Source organism: Talpa occidentalis, unplaced genomic scaffold, assembly GCF_014898055.3.
Source record: "Talpa occidentalis isolate TD23 unplaced genomic scaffold, MPIMG_talOcc4v2.1 talOcc4.16, whole genome shotgun sequence".
NCBI lineage: Eukaryota > Metazoa > Chordata > Mammalia > Eulipotyphla > Talpidae > Talpa > Talpa occidentalis.
The window spans coordinates 85,827,121-85,845,790 of record NW_023601653.1 but is presented as its reverse complement, the minus strand read 5'-3'; the positions used below and the strand labels follow the sequence as shown (position 1 = coordinate 85,845,790).

At 68.5% G+C, this 18,670-nt stretch overlaps 1 protein-coding gene across 1 annotated transcript; it reads left to right on the top strand.

Moving 5' to 3' along the window:
* The first annotated feature begins 1,418 nt into the window (after positions 1-1,418).
* SLC2A13 (solute carrier family 2 member 13) lies at positions 1,419-17,520 on the top strand. The gene is made up of 10 exons (XM_037513333.2): positions 1,419-1,899; positions 6,628-6,787; positions 8,176-8,384; positions 9,109-9,217; positions 9,288-9,451; positions 10,314-10,434; positions 10,950-11,075; positions 12,267-12,388; positions 12,476-12,628; positions 16,268-17,520. The coding sequence occupies exons 1-10, from the start codon at positions 1,419-1,421 to the stop codon at positions 16,492-16,494; spliced, it is 1,872 nt and encodes a 623-aa protein (XP_037369230.1). The 3' UTR covers positions 16,495-17,520.
* Positions 17,521-18,670: the final 1,150 nt, after the last annotated feature.

The window sequence follows — 18,670 nt, the reverse complement described above, 5'->3', positions numbered from 1 at the left end:
AGGGGAGCCGGCGCGGCGGGGCGAGCGGGTGTGAGCGGGGCCGGGGGGGCGGGGGGCCCCGGGGGGCCGGGGAGTCCGGGGGCCGGAGGGCCGGGGGCGGGGGGCCGGGGCGCCGGGGACCGTGCGGGTCGGGCTGTCCCGGGAGGCGCCGTGCGGGCCGCGCTCGGGGCCGGGAGCGGAGGGCCCTGGGCAGCCGGCGCCGCGGGGACGGAGGCCGCGCCAGGGGCCCCAACGCGGCCGGGACCTCGGGCGACCGCGGCCCGGCCCGTCGCGCCTGCGCCCTCGGAGCCCTGCGCCGAGGGGTGGGGCTTGCGCCGGGCTGGCCCCGCCCGGGGCGGAGCCTCCCTCCCGGCCCCGCCCACCAGGAGCCCAAGCCGGCAGCGCAGGGCCACAGCCCCGGCCACGCCCCCGGGCGGAGCCTCATTCACTGACCCCGCCCACCGAGGGGCGGTGTCCTATTGCCCCTCCCGCACCCTCGCATCAGGGGCCGCCGGGGGGCGGGGCCTCGGGCCGCGCGTCGGGTTGGCCCTCTCCGGGGGCGGGGCCGCGCTTCGTGTCGGTTCTCCCCGGGGGCGGGACCTAGGGCCGCGCGTCCGGTTGGCTCTCCCGCGGGGCGGGGCCTCGGGCCGCGCGCGGGTTGGCTCTCCCGCGGGGCGGGGCCTCGGGCCGCGCGTCGGGCGCGCCCTCCCGGGGCGGGCCCTCCCACGGGGGCGGGGCCTCGGGCCGCGCGTCGAGTTGGCGGTCTCGCGGGGCGGGGCCTCGGGCCGCGCGCGGGTTGGCCCTCCCCGGAGGCGGGGCCGCGCGTCCTGTCGGTTCTCCCCGGGGGCGGGACCTAGGGCCGCGCGTCCGGTTGGCTCTCCCGCGGGGCGGGGCCTCGGGCCGCGCGTCGGGCGCGCCCTCCCGGGGGCGGGCCCTCCCACGGGGGCGGGGCCTCGGGCCGCGCGTCGAGTTGGCGGTCTCGCGGGGCGGGGCCTCGGGCCGCGCGCGGGTTGGCCCTCCCCGGGGGCGGGGCCTCGGGCCGCGCGCGGGTTGGCTCTCCCGCGGGGCGGGGCCTCGGGCCGCGCGTCGGGCGGGCCCTCCCGGGGGCGGGCCCTCCCACGGGGGTGGGGCCTCGGGCCGCGCGTCGGGTTGGCTGTCTCGCGGGGCGGGGCCTCGGGCCGCGCGTCGGGCGGGCCCTCCCACGGGGGCGGGGCCTCGGGCCGCGCGTCGGGTTGGCTGTCTCGCGGGGCGGGGCCTCGGGCCGCGCGCGGGTTGGCCCTCCCCGGGGGCGGGGCCTCGGGCCGCGCGCGGGTTGGCTCTCCCGCGGGGCGGGCCCTCCCGGGGGCGGGGCCTCGGCGCGGCGCGGCCACGTGACGCGGCGGCCCGCGGGACGGGGACGGGGACGGGCCGGAGCGGCGCGGGGCGCGGGCGGCCCGGCCATGGCGCGCGCCGAGTACACGCTGCGCAGCCTGGGCGCGGGCGCGGGCGAGCGGCGGCGGCCCGAGGCGGACGCGGGCGCGGCCGGCGAGCGCAGCCTGCTGGCGGGCGCGGAGCTGGAGCGCGCGGCGCGGCGGCGCTTCGGGCGGGCCGGGCCGCCCGCGCTGCTGCTGGCGGCGGCCGGCTGCGCGGCGCTGGGCGGGCTGCTGCTGGGCTACGACACGGGCGTGGTGGCCGGCGCGCTGCTGCCCCTGCGCCGCCGCCTGCGCCTGTCCGCGCTCTGGCAGGAGCTGCTCGTGGCCGGCGCGGCGGGCGCGGCCGCGCTCGCGGCGCTCGCGGGGGGCGCGCTCAACGGCGCGCTGGGCCGCCGCGCCGCCGTCCTGCTGGCCAGCGCGCTGTGCGCCGCGGGCTCCGCGCTGCTGGCCGCCGCGGCCGCCAAGGAGACGCTGCTGGCCGGACGCCTGGTGGTGGGGCTCGGCATCGGTGAGTGCGCGCCCCGCCCGCCCCCAGGGCCCGAGCCCGGCCGCGAGCCCGACGCCAGGCGCTCCCGCGAGGCCCGGGGCGGCCGCCAGCCCCAGGCTCGGCCGTCAGGCCCGCGGAGCCCCTGGGCCCGCAGGCTGCCCCGCCCGCCCGCCCGCCCGCCGGCCGGCCGGCACCTCCAGGGGCCCTTCCTCTCCGGCCCCCACCTTGCCCCCGATGACGCCCCGCCCCTGTGCCCTCGCGCTGCTTTTCAAGCCCGCGTTCGCCGTCCCCTTCGCCCCCCCACCTCGGGAGCTGAGCACCCACTAAAGGTGAACCCCACCTTGAAGCCCGGGTCGGGCCTCCCCACACGTGCCCTGCGGGCAGCCTCTGCAGGGGCCAGGTGGCTGCTTCCCCGGCCGCGGCCCCACTGGCCAGTCCTTGGCCTCAGGGACCCCGTGGCCTCCTGGTTTCCACTGCAGGGCGCTGGGCACTCGGAGCCACGGGCGCGTCTTTGTGATGGGGTCGCTGCCCTATGTCCGGAGCCTCCTAGGGTGGCGGAGGGAGCGGGGCCTGGACGCGGGGACGCCATCCTCACAGGTGCCGCGAGCCGCTCAGCCCCGAGCTAGCAGGGAAGTGGCTGTGGGACGGCCTTCATGTGGGATGGGGCTGGCCAGGGCACGGCGGGCCTGCCCTGGGGGCCAGCTCTGTCCTGGCAAAGGCCCTCAGGGGCGTGGCGCTGAGAAGGGTCTGGAAGCACAGATGGCGTGGTCAGCAGGCACCTCCGGGGCCTCATGGAGCCACATCTGACGTGGTCGGGACTTGGCTCCTGTCCCTTCCATGCTTGCCTGGTGAGCGAATGAGACACATCTGGCGGCGCCTGGGCCCAGTTTGCTGCATAGCGCCTGGGGACGGCTCCCATCATCGGGCTGGTCCCCGCGTGCAGGCCCCTTCCTGCAAGCCCCCGCGCTTCTGCAGCCAGGGCTGTTGGGCCGGCCTTCATCATGGGCAGTTTCCTGCAGCCCCTCTGTGCCAGCACTCCCTCTGCTGGCCAGCCCTGCCGCCCTCGGGCCCGGCCACCGCTGAGCAGTGCTGCTAAACAGGCCGCTCCCCAGACAGCTTGCTGAATTCTTACCCTTCAAGGCAAAACAAACATAAAATCTCATTGGATCAAAAAAAAAAAAAAAACCTGCAGGGCTGAGCTGGGGACCACCCAGGCGCCCTTGAAGGCAGGCAGGGCAGCCTGAGCAGCGTGGGTCCTTCCATGTCCTGGTCCCACCCCCCCCAGCCCCAAGCGCCCCCATAGGCTGAGGGGCTGCTCTGGGTTTGCAGTGTGGAGGGGCAGAGATGCGGGGAGCAGGGCAGGGGAGGGGGCGCGGGTAGAGTGTGGCCCGCCACGGGCCCTGCACTCTGTGCAGCAATCACGCAAACAACAGGAAATAAATGAATGGAGCAAAATAAAAGCTCCAGCGGTGCTGATGAGCTTAGCAGCTAGCAGCGAGCCAGTCAGCCCACGGGAAAGGGGAGGCTCGCCACTGCGACTGCGAAGGGAGGGAGCAGGATGCAACGCAGATCTCGCCTGACACCGGGGTGAGCCGCTGCACCGAGCTCGGGGCGTCGTGAGGTGCCTGCGTCACAGCTGCAGCTGGCGTTTCAAAGCCTGAGAGCGACTGGAAGAGGAACGGGTCGCCGACTGCCCTGAGAGAACGTGCATCCGTGTCCAGCGGCCTCAGATGCCTGTTCACAGCAGGGAGACACCGCGGTGAGCGGCTCTTGGGAAAGCGCTAACCCGTCAATAACCCAAGTGACCGTGAAGACAGCGTCTGACTCTACATCAGCTCATTAGGAAAACGCGCGGCTCCTCAGGACGAGCCCTCCTGGGCCCAGGCTAGACTGGAGCTGTTTTCTGCAGGGAAGTCCCGCTCCCGCCCACGTCCTTACCGGCCTCCTCACTGCCGCGGTGCCCTCCACCCTGCTGGCCGGCCCCGAGCCTGGCCCCGGCTGGCCTCTGAGTCTGTGAACCCCGGGCTTGTGATCTGGGAACCCCACATCACGAGCCTAGAAGGGACAGAAGAAAAACCTCCTCTGCATGAAGGAGTTTGTAGACGTACGATTTATAACCTAAAAATTCTTGGGGTACCCAGGGCCCGTGACAAGCAGGCCTTGCCGGGTGTGCTGTGGAGAGGCCCTGGGAGTGAGGCCGCAGGGCCCCACTGCTGGGCCGGGCTGGGGTGCCTGGGCGGGAGCTGGGAGGCCCCAGGGGCAAGCGTCGTCCCCTAGCTGAGCAGCCGTCCCGTCCCCGCAGCTTTCCCTGGGCTCGGGTTTCGTTCCCAAAGGCGCGGAGATAGAGCCAGGCTGCAGCGACGGTTCTTCCCAAATGAGCCCCCCTTGCTCTGTGAGTCGTGGTGAAGGTGATCGTGTCACGGGTGTCTGGAGACTGGACTTGCTGGTCCGTCACTGAGGCCAGCGCCCCACCCCACAGCCCCGGCGTCCGTGGGCCTCGGGCCTGCCTGTGCCCGTTCCGGAGTGTCCACCTGCCCGTGGCCCCCCGCCTCCTGCATCCTCTGGGCTCCCGGGCAGGACTGAGTGGCCTCGTGTGAGCGCACCCCACGTCCACACTCCCTGCCGGCTCACTCGGCCTTGGGCCTCACCCTCTGACCCTCCCCAAGTCGGAGCTGCACTGAGGCAGCGTCAACTGTTCCCGGCAGCTCTGACTCACTCAGGTGTGCGCGGGTCCGTGGGAAGAGCAGGTGCTATTTTAAGTTCTCTCAGACTCTGGGGTGCAGCCTTTTCTGGGCGACACCCACTCTGCACATGAGAAGCTGCCGACCAGCCGGGCCCTCGTGGGGCTCCCCCGGCACATGCTCCCCAGGGCCACAGCCAGGAGTGGACCTGGGCGTGAGGGCCAGCCTACCCAGGCTCGGCCCCCACCACCTCCTGGCCGGCTCGCTGGGGCGGGGGGGGGAAGCCAGGTCCTCACCATGGAATCTGACCCTGGACCTTCGGGTGGATAGGAGTTGGGGCTGCTGGCCGCTCCCGGGTATCTGCGGCCGCGGAGCAGACCTCGGCCTTGGGCTGGTATGCAGGGGAATGGCCGTCTCCTGGCCGGGATGGATGGCCCCGGACGGTGGTGCCCACATGGGTAGGATGGGGTGCAGGACACTCGAGGACCCCACACAGCACCACCTCAAGTGGGGCGGCTCACAGGGTCTGCTTGGCCCTCTGCAGGGATCACCGCTGAAGGTCAGGGGCCGCGACCCCACTGGCCCCCTCAGCAGGCGATGAGTCACCCCAGTATAAAGGGCGCTGTTCACGGAGGATGTGGGCTGGGGTCGGGCCCTGGTGGGGGGCTGGGGTGCAGCTCCTGAGCTGACTCACAGGCCGGGGAGCCTGAGGCACAGGCGCTTGCTTCTGTGACGTCCTCTTGGGAACTGCAGGCCACCTGGACGCGCCTGTGCTGGAGGAGGGGGTGCTGTTCCGGGCATTTGGAAATGGCATCTTCTGCGGGTGACGCGTGTCAGAGGAGAGCTGGCAGGCGCCAGGCTGTCTGGCTGTCAGCGAGCGAAGGCCTTGCCTGGGCTTCCAGGGTACACCAAGGAGGGCCGGCTGCGGGGCGCGCAGGGCCGCCTGGGGGGGTGCAGGGCCGCCCGGGGGCGCGCAGCTGGCTTGCGGGCAGCGCGGGCTGCGGGGAGCAGGCGGCCCCGGGGAGCCCTGCAAGCCGCGGGCCCGCCCTCCCGCCTGGACGCTCAGTCCTCGAGGCCGCGGGAAGCGCCGCCCCGGGCAGGCCGAGGTGATGGGCCTGGGCGGCTGCCCTGGGGCGCTCCCCGGGGCGCCCGCTGCCTCGATGCGGGCAGGGCGGGGCGGCCACGGGGCGCCGAGGAGAGTGGAGGGTCCCGCCTGCCCCCGGGCCCCCAGCGGCCATCCCAGGAGGCGCCGCTCCTCCCCTGCAGCGCGGGCCCCGCGGGCCTCGGGCCTCCCTCCGCTGGTGGGCGGGGGAGCCCGGGCTGCCCCCCTCGTTGGGCAGAGCACCCGGGGCGCTGGGGGCCGCCCACCCGCCTGTCCCGTGACTCCCACCACCCGCCCGTGGCCCGAGACAGAATCAGCCTGGGAGCCGTGGGCGGCCGGGCAGCTGGCGGGCAGGTAGCGGGCACCCGAGCCTCTCCTGCCGCCCTGCGGCTCCGCCTCAGCAGGCACCTTTGGCCCTGGAGGCCTGGCGCCTGCTGGCCGTGGGCTCTGCGCAGGTGCCCGGCTGTGTCCCCCTGGGCCTGGGTCGCACCGCCGCGGCAGCGTGGCCCTCGGAACCCCCTGGAGGGCCACCCAGTGCCCTGGGACACCCTGGAAACCTCTCGTCCACGGGCGACTGGCTGCCCTCAGGGTGCCCTACTGTGTGCAGCCTGTGGTGGCCCAGCGTGTCCACGCGGGTGGGGCTGCAGAAGGGGGCTCCTGGCTGCGGGAGGCGCTGCCTGCCCGGCCCCTGCAGGGCCCCATGGGTTGGGGCTACCCACCCAGCCCTCCAGCCGTGGCCCTGGCCACACGCGTGTGCAGGCGTTTGTGTCTGACCTGGCCCCACAGAGGCTGACCCCAGAGGCTGCGCCCCCAAGGCCTCCCCAGACTCCTGGCTGTGCCTGTGACCTGCCCGCAGCCCCCACGCGGTGCCCGCACCTCTCGCTCGCCCCTGCCTCCCCTGTCCGTCCGCGGGTGCCCAGGGTGGCTGCCCCGCCCAGAGCCCTGAGCCCTCTCGCCCGCCCGCAGGCCTGGCGTCCATGACGGTGCCCGTCTACATCGCCGAGGTGTCCCCGCCCCACCTGCGCGGCCGCCTGGTCACCGCCAACACCCTCTTCATCACCGGGGGCCAGTTCTTCGCCAGTATCGTCGACGGGGCCTTCAGCTGCCTGCAGAAGGACGGATGGAGGTCCGTAGGCCTGAGGAGTGGGGGACACGCGCGCGCTTGGACCGCCCTGCAGGCCCCCACCCCCCACTGGGTCTCCCGTGCGCCCCTGGGAACGGCAGCTCAGCTCCCCCACCTGCCTGTTCCTGGGCACTGCTGGGGCCCAGCCGCGGGGGAAGCGGGGCTTCCCTCTGGGGCAGCTGCGTGCGGCCTCTCCCCAGGAAAGGCCTCTGGCTGTCGCGAGGCTGTTGGGGGCTGGGGGAGCCATGGGGCGCCCTGGGGCCTCCATGGAGGGACACGAGCCGTTGAGAGTCCGACACTGAGCGCCTCGCCAGGCTGGGCCTTGCACCGAGCACGACAGGCGGGGCTGGTGACAGCGCCGGGGCCTGGCTCGAGGGGATGCCCGCGGGGTGGACGGCAGCTGCCGAGACAGGGAGGCAGTGGGGCTGAGGCGAGTCAGGAATCTGGCCCGGTTTCAGGTACCTTGGGCTGGTCCGGTTACCGTGACCGAGCTCGAGACACATAATTCAGTCTGAGAGACCGAAGTGAAAACAGATAAAGATGGCGGGAACCCCCCAATCTGGTGACAGTGTGATTAACCCAGGAGGCGCAGAGGCCCCGGGAAGCCGCGAGCGCGGTCCCGTCTGACCTGGCCCGGCTGTCGCGGACCCCTGGGGTCGGGCCGTGATGCTGACGCCCCCACGCGGGCGGAGCCCCCTCCGGGCCGGTTCAGCTGAGTCCAGGGAGGCCACAGGGCCCCTCAGCTGCCGCCCCCTCCTGCGCCTGCTGCACGGGAATCGCGATGTCCTCGCCTGCAAGCCGCGGGACCGTCCCGCGAATGCGCCGTCGGCACTGCCTCCCCGCACGCTCCGCTCGGACCGTGACCCCGGACGGCAGCGGCGCACAGGCCGCTGAGGGGGCGGAGACGGCAGCCGGATGGTCATCCCCGGGAGGAGTGGACGCGGGGCGGTGGGCAGCCACCTTGGAGCGGACGCCCGCCCTCAGTCCCCGTGGCCCGTGCCTGTCGGGTGGGCTCCGCGTGCCTGTCTGGGCCGGAGGATGGGTCCGGGCTCCTCCAGGACCGAGCGGAGACTGGACAGCAAAGCAAAATGACAAGGTCCGTTCCCGGTGGAAAGGACCGTAGAGCCATCAACCCGGGCCTCTCTCTCAACGAGAAGCGACTTAGAAAGCACGAGGTGGCCTGAGCCGCAGTCCACCTGCCCCGGGCCCGGCGGGGGCTGCGGGGAGGACGCAACTCTTCCGGGCCGCAGGTGCGCGGGCACCGAGACGCCTGGCCCTTTCGTGCAGCTCGCGAGCCAGACGTTGCTCCTTTGCCCTGCCCCGGCACAGCGTGGGCGTCCAGGCTCCAGGGCGCCCACAGGCATCCGCCCACGGCCCACGCTCCTCCGCAGGTACATGCTGGGCCTGGCGGCCGTCCCGGCAGCCGTGCAGTTCCTCGGCTTCCTCTTCCTGCCTGAAAGCCCGCGGTGGCTCATCCAGAAGGGACAGACGCAGAAGGCGCGCAGGGTCCTGTCCCAGATGCGCGGCAGCCAGACCATCGACGAGGAGTTCGAGAGCATCCGCAGCGGCGTGGAGGAGGAGGCCAAGGAGGCCGGCTCAGGTGCGCCCCCGCCGGCCGCACCCCTCTCCTTAGGGCTGCGCTTGAAACGTTTTGACGACACGCGCAGCTCTTTGGGACGTGGCTTTTTGGCTAATGCTGTTTACAGCGGAATGTGATTCACCCACAGCCCCCGGGCCTGCCACCGCCACCCAGGCGCCCGCAGCGTCACCATGCCCTTGGGCCCCCCGGCCTGCGCCCCTCCCCACTCTGGGGAGCCCCAGTTCCATAGGCGGGTTTCCAGGCTTGTTCCCCAGGGCACAGGGCCTGGCCTGCATGCTGGCGTGGAGGGAGGGGGCCCCTTCCGTGGGTGCTTCTGAGCAGCGTAAGTGTTGACATGGCGCGGGCCCTGGGCGGGAGGACGCCCCTGGGACTGGTTTGGTTGGGGTCCCTCAGGTCCAGGCCCTGTGGCCAGACCCTTCACACTGCAGAAACCTGACGCCGTTTCTGGGCCCCGGGGGCCCCGGTGGACGTGGGGTTGGGGCAGCTTTGTGCCTGGGGCCAGGGCTCTTCGTAGGGGCCTTCCCTGTCACTCACAGGCACCGTAGAGGGGTGCACAGGGGATGGTCCATGAGGCCTGCTTGCGCTCCCCGCTGGTCCAGCCCCATCCTCCCCGGCCCCGTAAGTTCCGTCTTACGGCTGGGTTGGTGGGTTCCACGGGGACAGGGACGCTTATCCTCGTGGGTGTGGAGCCCAGGATAACAGCCGTGTCCTCTTTCCTGGACAGCAGGGCCCGTGATCTGCCGGATGCTGAGCCACCCGCCGGTGCGCCGAGCCCTGGCCGTGGGCTGTGGGCTGCAGATGTGCCAGCAGCTGGCGGGCATCAACACCATCATGTGCGTATGGGCTCCGCGGGGCTCCTGGAGGCGGCAGGCTGGGCCGGGGTGACCGTGTCCTCTCCCACAGGTACTACAGCGCCACGATCCTGCAGATGGCGGGGGTGGCCGATGACAGGCTGGCCATCTGGCTGGCCTCCCTGACTGCCTTCACCAACTTTGTCTTCACGCTCGTGGGCGTCTGGCTGGTGGAGAAGGCGGGCCGCAGGAAGCTGACCCTGGCCAGCCTAGCCGGTAGGCATCCCGATGTCCGCTGAGCCCTCCCAGGGGACGCGTCGCCCTGGAAGGTGCTGCCGGCACCAGGCCTCACAGCCTCTCAGCAAGCACAGCCCCCACCCTCCCCCACCCCCCCAAGTGGGCCCTGCGGCTCCCTGGAGGGCAGCCGTGCTGGCCGGTGCACGGAGAAGAGGACCCCAGCCCGCTGGGTGAGAAGCCGGCTGTCTGCAAACCCCCGGTGCGGCGGGGGGCAGGTCGGAGCCTCGTTTATGCCGGCGGGCGGAGGCAGGGCGGGCAGGCGGGAGCTGGTGCAGCCACGTCCCACGAGCTCCTTGCCCACCTGTGCTCGGTCACTTCTCCGCAGCACAGGAGAGGGCAGCGCGGGGCTGGTTGCGTGTGGCGAGCAGCCCTTGAGGCCCCTGCGCACAGCAGAAGCTGCAGGTCCACAGGCCGCAGGTGTTCAGCCCGCTGTGCCCCAGGAGCCTCGCCGGTTCGCGCCTCCTGCTGGGGGACAGGGGAGGCAGCCCAGGCCCCAGGGGCCGCAGCAGACAGGAGTGGACAGGAGTGGAAGGCACCTTGTGGCCAGCACGGGGTCTCCCCAGCCCTTGCCAGCCCCACGTCCCCGCTGCGCCCCAGCCTGTGGGTCAGAGGCTGGGCCACCCGACCTCCCTCTGGGCCCCGCCCCAGGTGGCTGGTGGGGGTTCTCCGGGCGGTGGGGTCTCCCAGGGTGCCCAGGCTGGGGATTCTCAGGGTGGCCAGGCAGGGGAAGGGTGGAGGGATCCCAGCCTACGCGCTTTATGGGCACACCTTGGGGCCACAGGAGGGTGGGCATTGGGCGGGCCTGGCTGTGGGGGAAGCCTGATGGCGCCTCCTGTCCCAGGCACCACGGCCGCACTCCTCGTCCTGGCGCTGGGGTTCCTGCTGTCCGCCCGCGTGTCCCCGCACGTCTCCCTCAGGCCGGCGGCCCCGCCAGGACAGAACTCGTCCTGCACCCGGTACAGGTGCGCCCTGGCCTGCGGGCCACTGCCTGGCTGCTGGTTTCCTCAGACCCGGAGCCCAGCTCTGCTCACCACACCCCTCGGGCTTCCGGGAGACCCGTGGGAAGAGGGGCTGCTGCGCCCCCAGGAGTGGGCGCCAGTTCAGGCAGCAGCACGGCCAGCCAAGCCCCGCATCCAGTTGGGGTTAAGGCAGCACCGAGCGCGCGGCGTTGAGACCCACGGGGAAGGAGCCACCGCTCCGAACTCCGGCTTGTTCAGGACACTGTGGGGCCAGAGGAGGCCGGTCGGGAGGAGACTGGGCACCTGGGCCTTGAGTGGCTGTGGCCCTCCGGCTGCCCGGCCACGCAGGCAACCCCCTGCCCCCCACCGCCTGCTCGGGCTCCCGGCGCTGCATCCCAGCGCCCGGCCAACATCTCAGCCACGTGGGTGGGGGTCTCCCCGGCTGGAGCAGAGCGGGGTGCAGGGAGGGAGGCGTGTCCAGAGGCGCGAGGCCCCTGCTGACCGGCATCTCTCCTCAGTGTCTGTGAGGACTGCATGCTGGACCCAGGCTGCGGCTTCTGCTACAAGCTCAACGGGTCCACGGTCAGCGAGGCCTCGTGCGTGCCGGTCGGGGAGACTTCCAGCAGCGAGGCTGCCTGGGGCCGGTAAGTAGGGGCTGTGTGGGGACACAGTGGGCAGCACCGCTGTGTGCGGGGTGCCTCCCTGCAGCTGGTCCGCACCCCAGGCTCCAGAGGGGTCACTGCCCGGCTTCCCTGCAGTGTCGGGGTGCTGCCTGCACACGGGTGACAGGGCTGGGCTCCAGGCCATATACCCCGCGAGTTGACGGCTCGGCGCCCTGCCGGCCACGTGCAATGCCCCAGGGCAGGGGTCGGGCCCCACAGAGGAGGGGGCTTCAGCCACCCCGACCCCAGAGCCATGCGCTGGGGTCATTGGAGGCAAACACAAGAGGCGTCTTCTGCAAACAGCCGACCCGCTCCGGGCGGGCTGCAGGAGGGCTGCGGGGACAGCGCTGGCCTTGCGGGCAGAGGCCCCAGGAGCTGCGCTGGGCGGGGCGCTGGCCCCGGGAGGCGAGAGCAGCGCGTGGCTCCTACTGCAGGTGAGAGCCTGCGGCTTTCAGGACAGCCAAGGGCTCCCACACTCGCCTCTGGGCTTGGCCACGGCCGCAGGGCTCCTGGGCAGGCGCAGGCGCACCCTTCCGCCAAGCAGCCGGCTGGCCGCAGCCCTGGGGACGGAGGCACACATGCTCCAAGGTGCCACACCTGGCCTGGTGGGGCTGCCAGTTGGCAGCAGGCGCCCCAAGAGGCACCCCAGGAAGCGCCCAGGCAAGATGCACCTGACTGGGCCCACACCCAGGCACCCGCCAGGCCCAGTGCACACCCAACTCCTGCCAGCAAAGTAGCGGCTCCTGGGGCACCGGGACCAGCAGACCTCATGTCCAGAGAGCCTGGGGGTGACCCCGCCTGTGCAGCCCACAAGGGCCGTGTGTCCAGGGCTAGAGTTGCTCCTCTTCAGGTCAGGTCAGACGTCCCGTCTCAGAAGCCACTTGCCAGCCTTTCTGCACCGACGTCGCTGACTTGCAATCAAGTGTTTCCCGTCCTGGCCCTGTCCTGCCGTGGGGGCTCCAGCGAGCACACTGGGGCGCAGAGCCCGGGCGCCCGGCTGGTGCCGTCTGCCATCCGCCATCCACGGGGGCTGCCATGGTGTCTGCTCGGCGTGAGCGAGCGTGGAGCTGCCCTCTGAGGTGCCCCACCTCTCAGCTGGCGTCCACACGCGTCCACTCGGGCCCTCGTGCCCGGCCCAGAGCCCGGGGCGGACCCTGGTCGCGTATCTTTCAGGTGTGAGAACGAAACCAGCTTCAAGGCCGAGGAGGTGTTCTGGGCCTACAACTTCTGCCCCACGCCCTACTCCTGGACGGCGCTGCTGGGCCTCATCTTGTACCTGGCCTTCTTTGCGCCTGGTAAGCGGCGGTGCCCGGGCACAGGCGTCTGTCTCCCAGGGGTTCGCTGTCGCCGCCCCGCGGCTGAGCTGTCGCGGTGTCTTGCAGGAATGGGGCCCATGCCCTGGACGGTGAACGCGGAGATCTACCCGCTCTGGGCCCGGAGCACGGGCAACGCCTGCTCGTCCGGCGTGAACTGGGTCTGCAATGTGCTGGTCTCGCTGACGTTCCTGCATGTGGCGGAGCGCTTGACCTACCACGGTGAGGCCGCGGCTGCGGGACTGCTGCGCGGGGCTCTGCCTGCATCTCGTGGAGCGAGGGGCGGCAGTGGCTGTGGTCAGCAGCAGCCACCACGGATCTGTGCTGCTCTGCGCGGGTGTCTCCGCAGAGAGGCCCCAGCTGTGGGCCTGGGTCCACCTGTGATTCAGGCACCGTCTCCCCAGGAAAGGGGGCGTGGTGAGCCTCCCTGCAGCTTTCCTGTCCCCAGAGGCCTTGGAGACGCATGTAGGAAGAGCGCCTCCTGCCCTTAGCTCCATGCCCGCCTCGGCGGCCCTGCGGTCTCTCCTGCCACCCCCGTGGGGAGCCTCGCGTGGGCTTGAGCGGACAACGGGGTGCAGGCATCCTCCATGAGGATGGCGGGGTACAGAGGGCTGTGGCGGCCCTGACGTGCAGTGTCCCCCACCCCAGCCCCTGTCAGTGAGCAACACACCAGGTGCTCAGATGCCAGAACCGCCACGGAGCCCACGCCAGGGCCTCCTCCCTGCTGCTGTACCGTCCCCGTTGGCGTCTCGCTGCTTGGCCTGGGGGGGCGTCCACCTGGTCAGGCTTCTGGGACACTGGCCATCGCTATGGCCGTGGGGCTCTTTCCTGATCCCTTCCGTGGCTGCTTTGCTGCCCAAGACAGGCGGCAGCCGCCGTGCAGTGACTGTGACCTACACCGTCACATGCCCACCCGCAGCTTCTGCAGCTGCCACACAGTCCTGAGGGAGGGTTTGTCCTTTGTGGACGTGGCCTGTGCTGCTGACTGACTGCCCTGTGTGGCCCTCCGGCCTCTGAGTGAACGCCCGTGCTGACTGGCGTGCGGGCGAGGTTTCCAGGCACGCCCATCGGGGACCTCACGCTGGCCCGTGGCTTTCTCAAGGTCCAATGGCCTTGTCTGCTGCTGGGGCCGGTGGCGTCGGGGTCCTAAGTATCAGGGAAGCCCCTTGGGGAGGGCTGCCTTCTCCAATGCCTGCCTGCACCCACTGGACGCGGCTGGGTCCAGGATCTGGGGTTATCGGGGCTTTTTACTCCTCCTCGTGATCACTCGCCCATTTGGATTTCCTGAGGACCGCCGGCTCCCCCCATCCGTGCCTGAAACCGTCACTGCTTGCAGATGTCATGACTAATATACACAGGAAAAACCCAAATACTCCTGAATAACCACCAGCACGGTGGCAGGCTCCAAAGTCAATATACAGAAACCTGTGCATTTCTACACACGCATGGTGAGTTAGAAGAAAGAGAAATCAAGAAATGATCCCATTTACAGTCACATCAAAAAGGGGATAAAGTTAATAAAGGACAAGAAAGGCCGTTATGCTGCGACGTCTGAGACGCTGTCAGGAGCACCGGCAGACACAAGGGACGTAAGAACATCCCGTGTTTGTGACTCAGAAGAGCTAACGTTGTTAAAATGACTGTATCACCTACAGCTTCCCTGTATCCCTGGTGGGATCCCAACGGCATTTCTTACATAGTATTTCTATTTCCGCAGAACCACAAGAGACCACAAATAGCCAAAGTGATCATGAGCAAAAGGGAAACGATCACTGAAACTTCATGGAACTGGAATTAAAACACGCAGATCCACGCCACAGGGGAAGAAACCCACACGCTTATGGGCAGTTCCTTTATGACACGGGAGCCACGCCCCTGCGGCAGGGGAGCCAGAGCCCCAGGCCCGCGCGCGCGCGCGCGCTGAGAAACCCGGACGGCGCACGCCGCGCAGTGACATCAGGCCTGCGGCTCGTGCAGACTGGCGACGGCGCTCAGGAGCTCGGAACGACCTATGTGCCCTGGGAATCCTACAGACATGAAAAACCGAGGTCTTGCTGTTTGCAGCACCTGGGATAAAGCTTAAGGTGATCATGTTGAGCAGCAAAATAGCCAGAAAGAGAAAGACAAAGACCAGATGGCTGTAGTCACAGATAGTCCACAAATGAAAACCGCTCGGACTCTGAGGACACCTGGGGGTTACAGGGGGGAAGGGGTGGGAGGAGGGGGGGGTTCAGTCTGGTAGTGGTGAGGGGGGCTGGGCTGGTGGGGGTGGCCGTGCACTGCTGAGGTTAGGGTTAGGGCGCTATACTCCCGAAGCTCAGCAACATCTTTTCAAAAACTTTTTTAAAAATGTATCAACTCAAAACAGACCATTATACACAAAGGATGGTACCTGTAAACCTCACTGTAAACAAGCAAAGTTACATTAAATTCACATGAGAACCTAGGGGGGAATCTGCACATAACACTAGAGAAAACCATCAGACCACAAAGGAAAAGAGAAAAAGGTGGGACCATTACAGAACCAGCTAACACGACGCCAAGAAGTCCACACGTCTCAATAGTTACTCTACGTGTAAACGGACTAAATTCCCAAGTCAGAAAGTGCGTGGCTGAATGGATTCACAGAAGCTACGTTCGCAGCTCGCCTACAGGAGATGCGGTTCAGACAGACAGACAGACAGACAGAAGAGGCAGGGAAGGGCGTTGCGTGATGACAAAGGGTCAGCCGGCAGGAGGACGCGTCTGCAGCACAGGAGCGCAGAGACACACAGGGCATACACTGACAGGCGTGAGGGAGAGGCTGAAGGCAGCTCTCGCCTCTGAGGTCAGAGAAGAGAACACCCAAAACCAGCGAGCACGCCGGCCTTCACGTGTCAGAACATGGTGACAGGCCGAGCAGGCCAGAGGGCGTGGAACATTCTCCAGCCAGACTCCAGGTCGGGCGCAGACAGGCCTCGGTCGACGCAGGCGTGGTGATGTCACACCAGCTGCCTGGGCATTGAGCTATCAAATATGAGAACAAACAAAAAACCCAAACTCCACAAATGTCAAGACTCAGCAACATGCTGCCGAACAGCCCGCGGCCACTGAGAAATCACAGAAAAACCCAGCGGAGCAAGACACGGGCAGGAAGGCACATGACCCGCGGCCGCGCTGGGCACCTCGGGGGCACAGCCACAGGCTGCTCAGACAGGAGTCCCGGGACGCGAGCATACACGGTGTCAGTGCGGTCAGTCAGGCTGGAAGACAACAGAATGAAGTCAGCCAATCCAGGAAGGTAAACAACGACCTCCGCCTTGAGTTTCGCTCAGTGAGTCTGAGCGGACCAACCGGCCTGACCCAGCGCCGTCCCGCTCCGCAGCTCTGGGAGTGCGCGGCAAGCGACAGGACCGCCGTGCCCAGAGCCAGTGACGAGACAGGGGCCTCCCCGGGGGCCCAGTGGTCAGTCTCAGGCTGTCACCGCTGCGGCCCGAGTCCATCCCCGGCCAGGGAGCGACCCACAGGCGCAGCAGACCTCTCCCGTCTCCCCGCTGCTCCCTCAGCAGTGTCTCCGTGGATCCGCCTGTTCTGCTCCCCACTCTGTCTCTGTTGAGGGGGACTCCCCTCAACCCCCCCACCTCTGGCCGGCACCCCAGCTCTTCTACACAAAATAAACCCCCTTAAAAAATCAGATGACAGAAATAAGCACGGGGCACAGGCAGGTAATGGCGACACCGGGGCGCGGGAATCAGCAGGTGCCGGGGAGCGGGCAGCAGAGGCTGCGACCAGCCCCGCCCGCCCTGCTGGTCCCCAAGCCCGCCCTGCAGGTGGCCCGCGTCTCCGCCGCCACCCTCACCCTCACCCTGTGCTCTCCCACAGGAGCCTTCTTCCTCTACGCCGGGTTTGCGGCCCTGGGGCTCCTGTTCGTCTACGGCTGCCTTCCTGAGACCAAGGGGAAGACGCTGGAGGAGATCGAGTCGCTCTTCGACGGCCGGCTGTGCTCGTGCGGCGCGGAGGACGCGGGCGAGGGCCGCTACATCGAGTACATCCGTGTGAAGGGCAGCAACTACCACCTGTCCGACAACGATGCCTCCGACGTGGAATAGGCACCGGGCGCCTGGCCTGGCATGGGGGCGCACCCGACTCCTGCCGCAGCCGGCTTTCAACACTTTCATGTTCTGGAATATTCCAACAGGTGGAAGAGAAAACCAGGAGGGCCTTTTTTCACAAGAGACACACAAGAAACCAGCATATGCAAGGACGCCCACTGATAGATACCCTGGCACCGTGTGCGTGTCCCCAAGACAGTGGCTGTGGGTATCGCGTCCACTATGGCCAGTGGCACCCATTTCTCCTGAGACCACCCAGAATCACGAGGGCAAAGGTCCGGCCCGGCCACAGACGCGGGGCTCTGGGGTGGGGTCCGGGGTGTCCTGTCGGAATGCGGCCACTGGCACTCCTCGCCCTGGGGACCAGCTGCAGCTCGCCCTGACCGGCTGGGGGAGGCGCAGCAGCCCTGCGGGGAGCACCATCCCCGGCCCCCAGGGTCCGCACTTACGGCCACCACCACCCCCAGTGTGGCCTGAGCGCCCACCATCGCCACGCAGAGCGGGCGGCCCTGCCAGCCCTTTGCACAGGGTGCGGGCTCCGACCCCCAAGTGCAGGAAGATGTCCCCCCGGCCCCCCACAGCTGTCCAGTCCAAGGCCCCACCTCCACCCGCCGGGTCCTGGGAGGATGGACAGCAGCTCCGGCGAGGGAGGGCCCTGGCGGCGTGGGTCAGTCACAGCGGGGCTTGCTCTTTGGCTTGACCTTTGTTTTTTTGCCCTCCTGGGGCGCTGTCCCCGCTTACTGAGGCGTCATTTTTAATGAAAACATAAAAAAGCAGTTATTTTGGATCCCTTCTCAGTTTCCCTGGAATTGACCCAAAAAACCTAAAAACAACCCAGATTTATAATGTTTTCTTTTTTCTTCACAGTGAGAATTTTGTTCCTTTTTTCCAAAAGTTGGGGTTTCCGGGGGCAACGAGGGGGGCGGCCCGGTGCTGCATGTAAGGGATAGAGGCGGGGCAGCTCCGAGCGTTCTCCCAGTGTCCACCGCGTTCTGCGCCCGTGGGCCAGCGAGCTCTGGCCACGCCTGGGTCGGGAGCTGGCCCGTGTGGCCATGAGGCTCGCTGGCCCCGCGGCGCAGGCCCGTCCCGGCTGGCTGGGGCGACTCCGCGGCCCCCTGACGCCCTCCCTCATGGCCGGCGGCCCCATCACAGTTAGCGGAGGCGGCGTGGTCTCCAGGCCCGGGGGTGCGGGCCCCCAACAGTCCTTTACTGCCAGAAACACCCTTTAGCCGAACGCTATTTCCCTCCAATCAGATGCTTTCGCAGTCAGTCCCCAGGAGCTGCACGTGGCCCCCCACCCTGCACCCCCCCATGCAAGGAAACAAGGCAGAAGCAAGATGCGCGAGAAGCCACGACGGGAAGAAACAGTCGCGCCAATGAAGTGCCCTCTTGAAGGATTTACTTTTCTGACTTACCCAGTGATCGCCTCCACTCCTCTTTATTGTCTCCGGAGCCTTAACTGCAAGCGCAGGCGCTCAGCTGGGGGTGGGGGCGACCCCCCAGGCCCGGCGTCTTCTCCCTGGCACAAGCGGATGTTATTTTCAACTTTAAATCCACAACCGCACAAGGAACCAGGGAAGTAATTAGCCACAGGCCTCTTCTCCCAGATGTCTCGCCTGCTGTGTACACGGCGAGAACGTTACGATCCGCTTATGTGACGTACAAGACAAAGGCACGGCTTGAGAATTGTTTTCCATTTTTTAAAAGACAGGTTGCCACGGAAGAGGGACCTTCCCCAATGAGGGTTATTTTCAGATCCAGTGACAAGTCACAGTATATGAGAAATCAAAGCTTTGGCGTCCAGGCCTCCGCAGTGGGAGCTCAGCACCGCGGCCGCCACTGCAACGTTAAGGGCTGCGCTGAGCGCCGGCCGCTGCGTCTGCACGGCGTTCCACGTGGCGGCTTCCCCTGCTCATCCCAAGCCGGCGTCAAGCTTCCACCTGGAGCCACAGGCCTTCTTCTGAGTATGCTGGTGGCACGGCAGCAGCGAGGCCTATGCTCGGCCGGCACATTCAGCCGCTTCTGAGCCCTCAGGCGGGACGGGCGGGGAGGTCAGGGTCCTGTGCTGGGGCCACGGGGCCCTTGTCGACGTCTGTGTCCCAGCCGCTCGCAGCCGCTGGCTCCCTGACGGGCAAGGCCTAGGGTGACTACCTTCAAAATGCTGTGAGTCACT

What these genes read in the sequence shown, in the direction of transcription:
- SLC2A13 (XM_037513333.2), top strand. Translation starts at nt 1,419, where the DNA reads ATGGCGCGCGCCGAGTACACGCTGCGCAGCCTGGGCGCGGGCGCGGGC. An exon ending in GGTGGTGGGGCTCGGCATCG is followed by an intron (nt 1,900 to 6,627) that starts GTGAGTGCGCGC and finishes GCCCGCCCGCAG; the next exon opens with GCCTGGCGTCCATGACGGTG. An exon ending in AGCGAGGCTGCCTGGGGCCG is followed by an intron (nt 11,076 to 12,266) that starts GTAAGTAGGGGC and finishes CGTATCTTTCAG; the next exon opens with GTGTGAGAACGAAACCAGCT.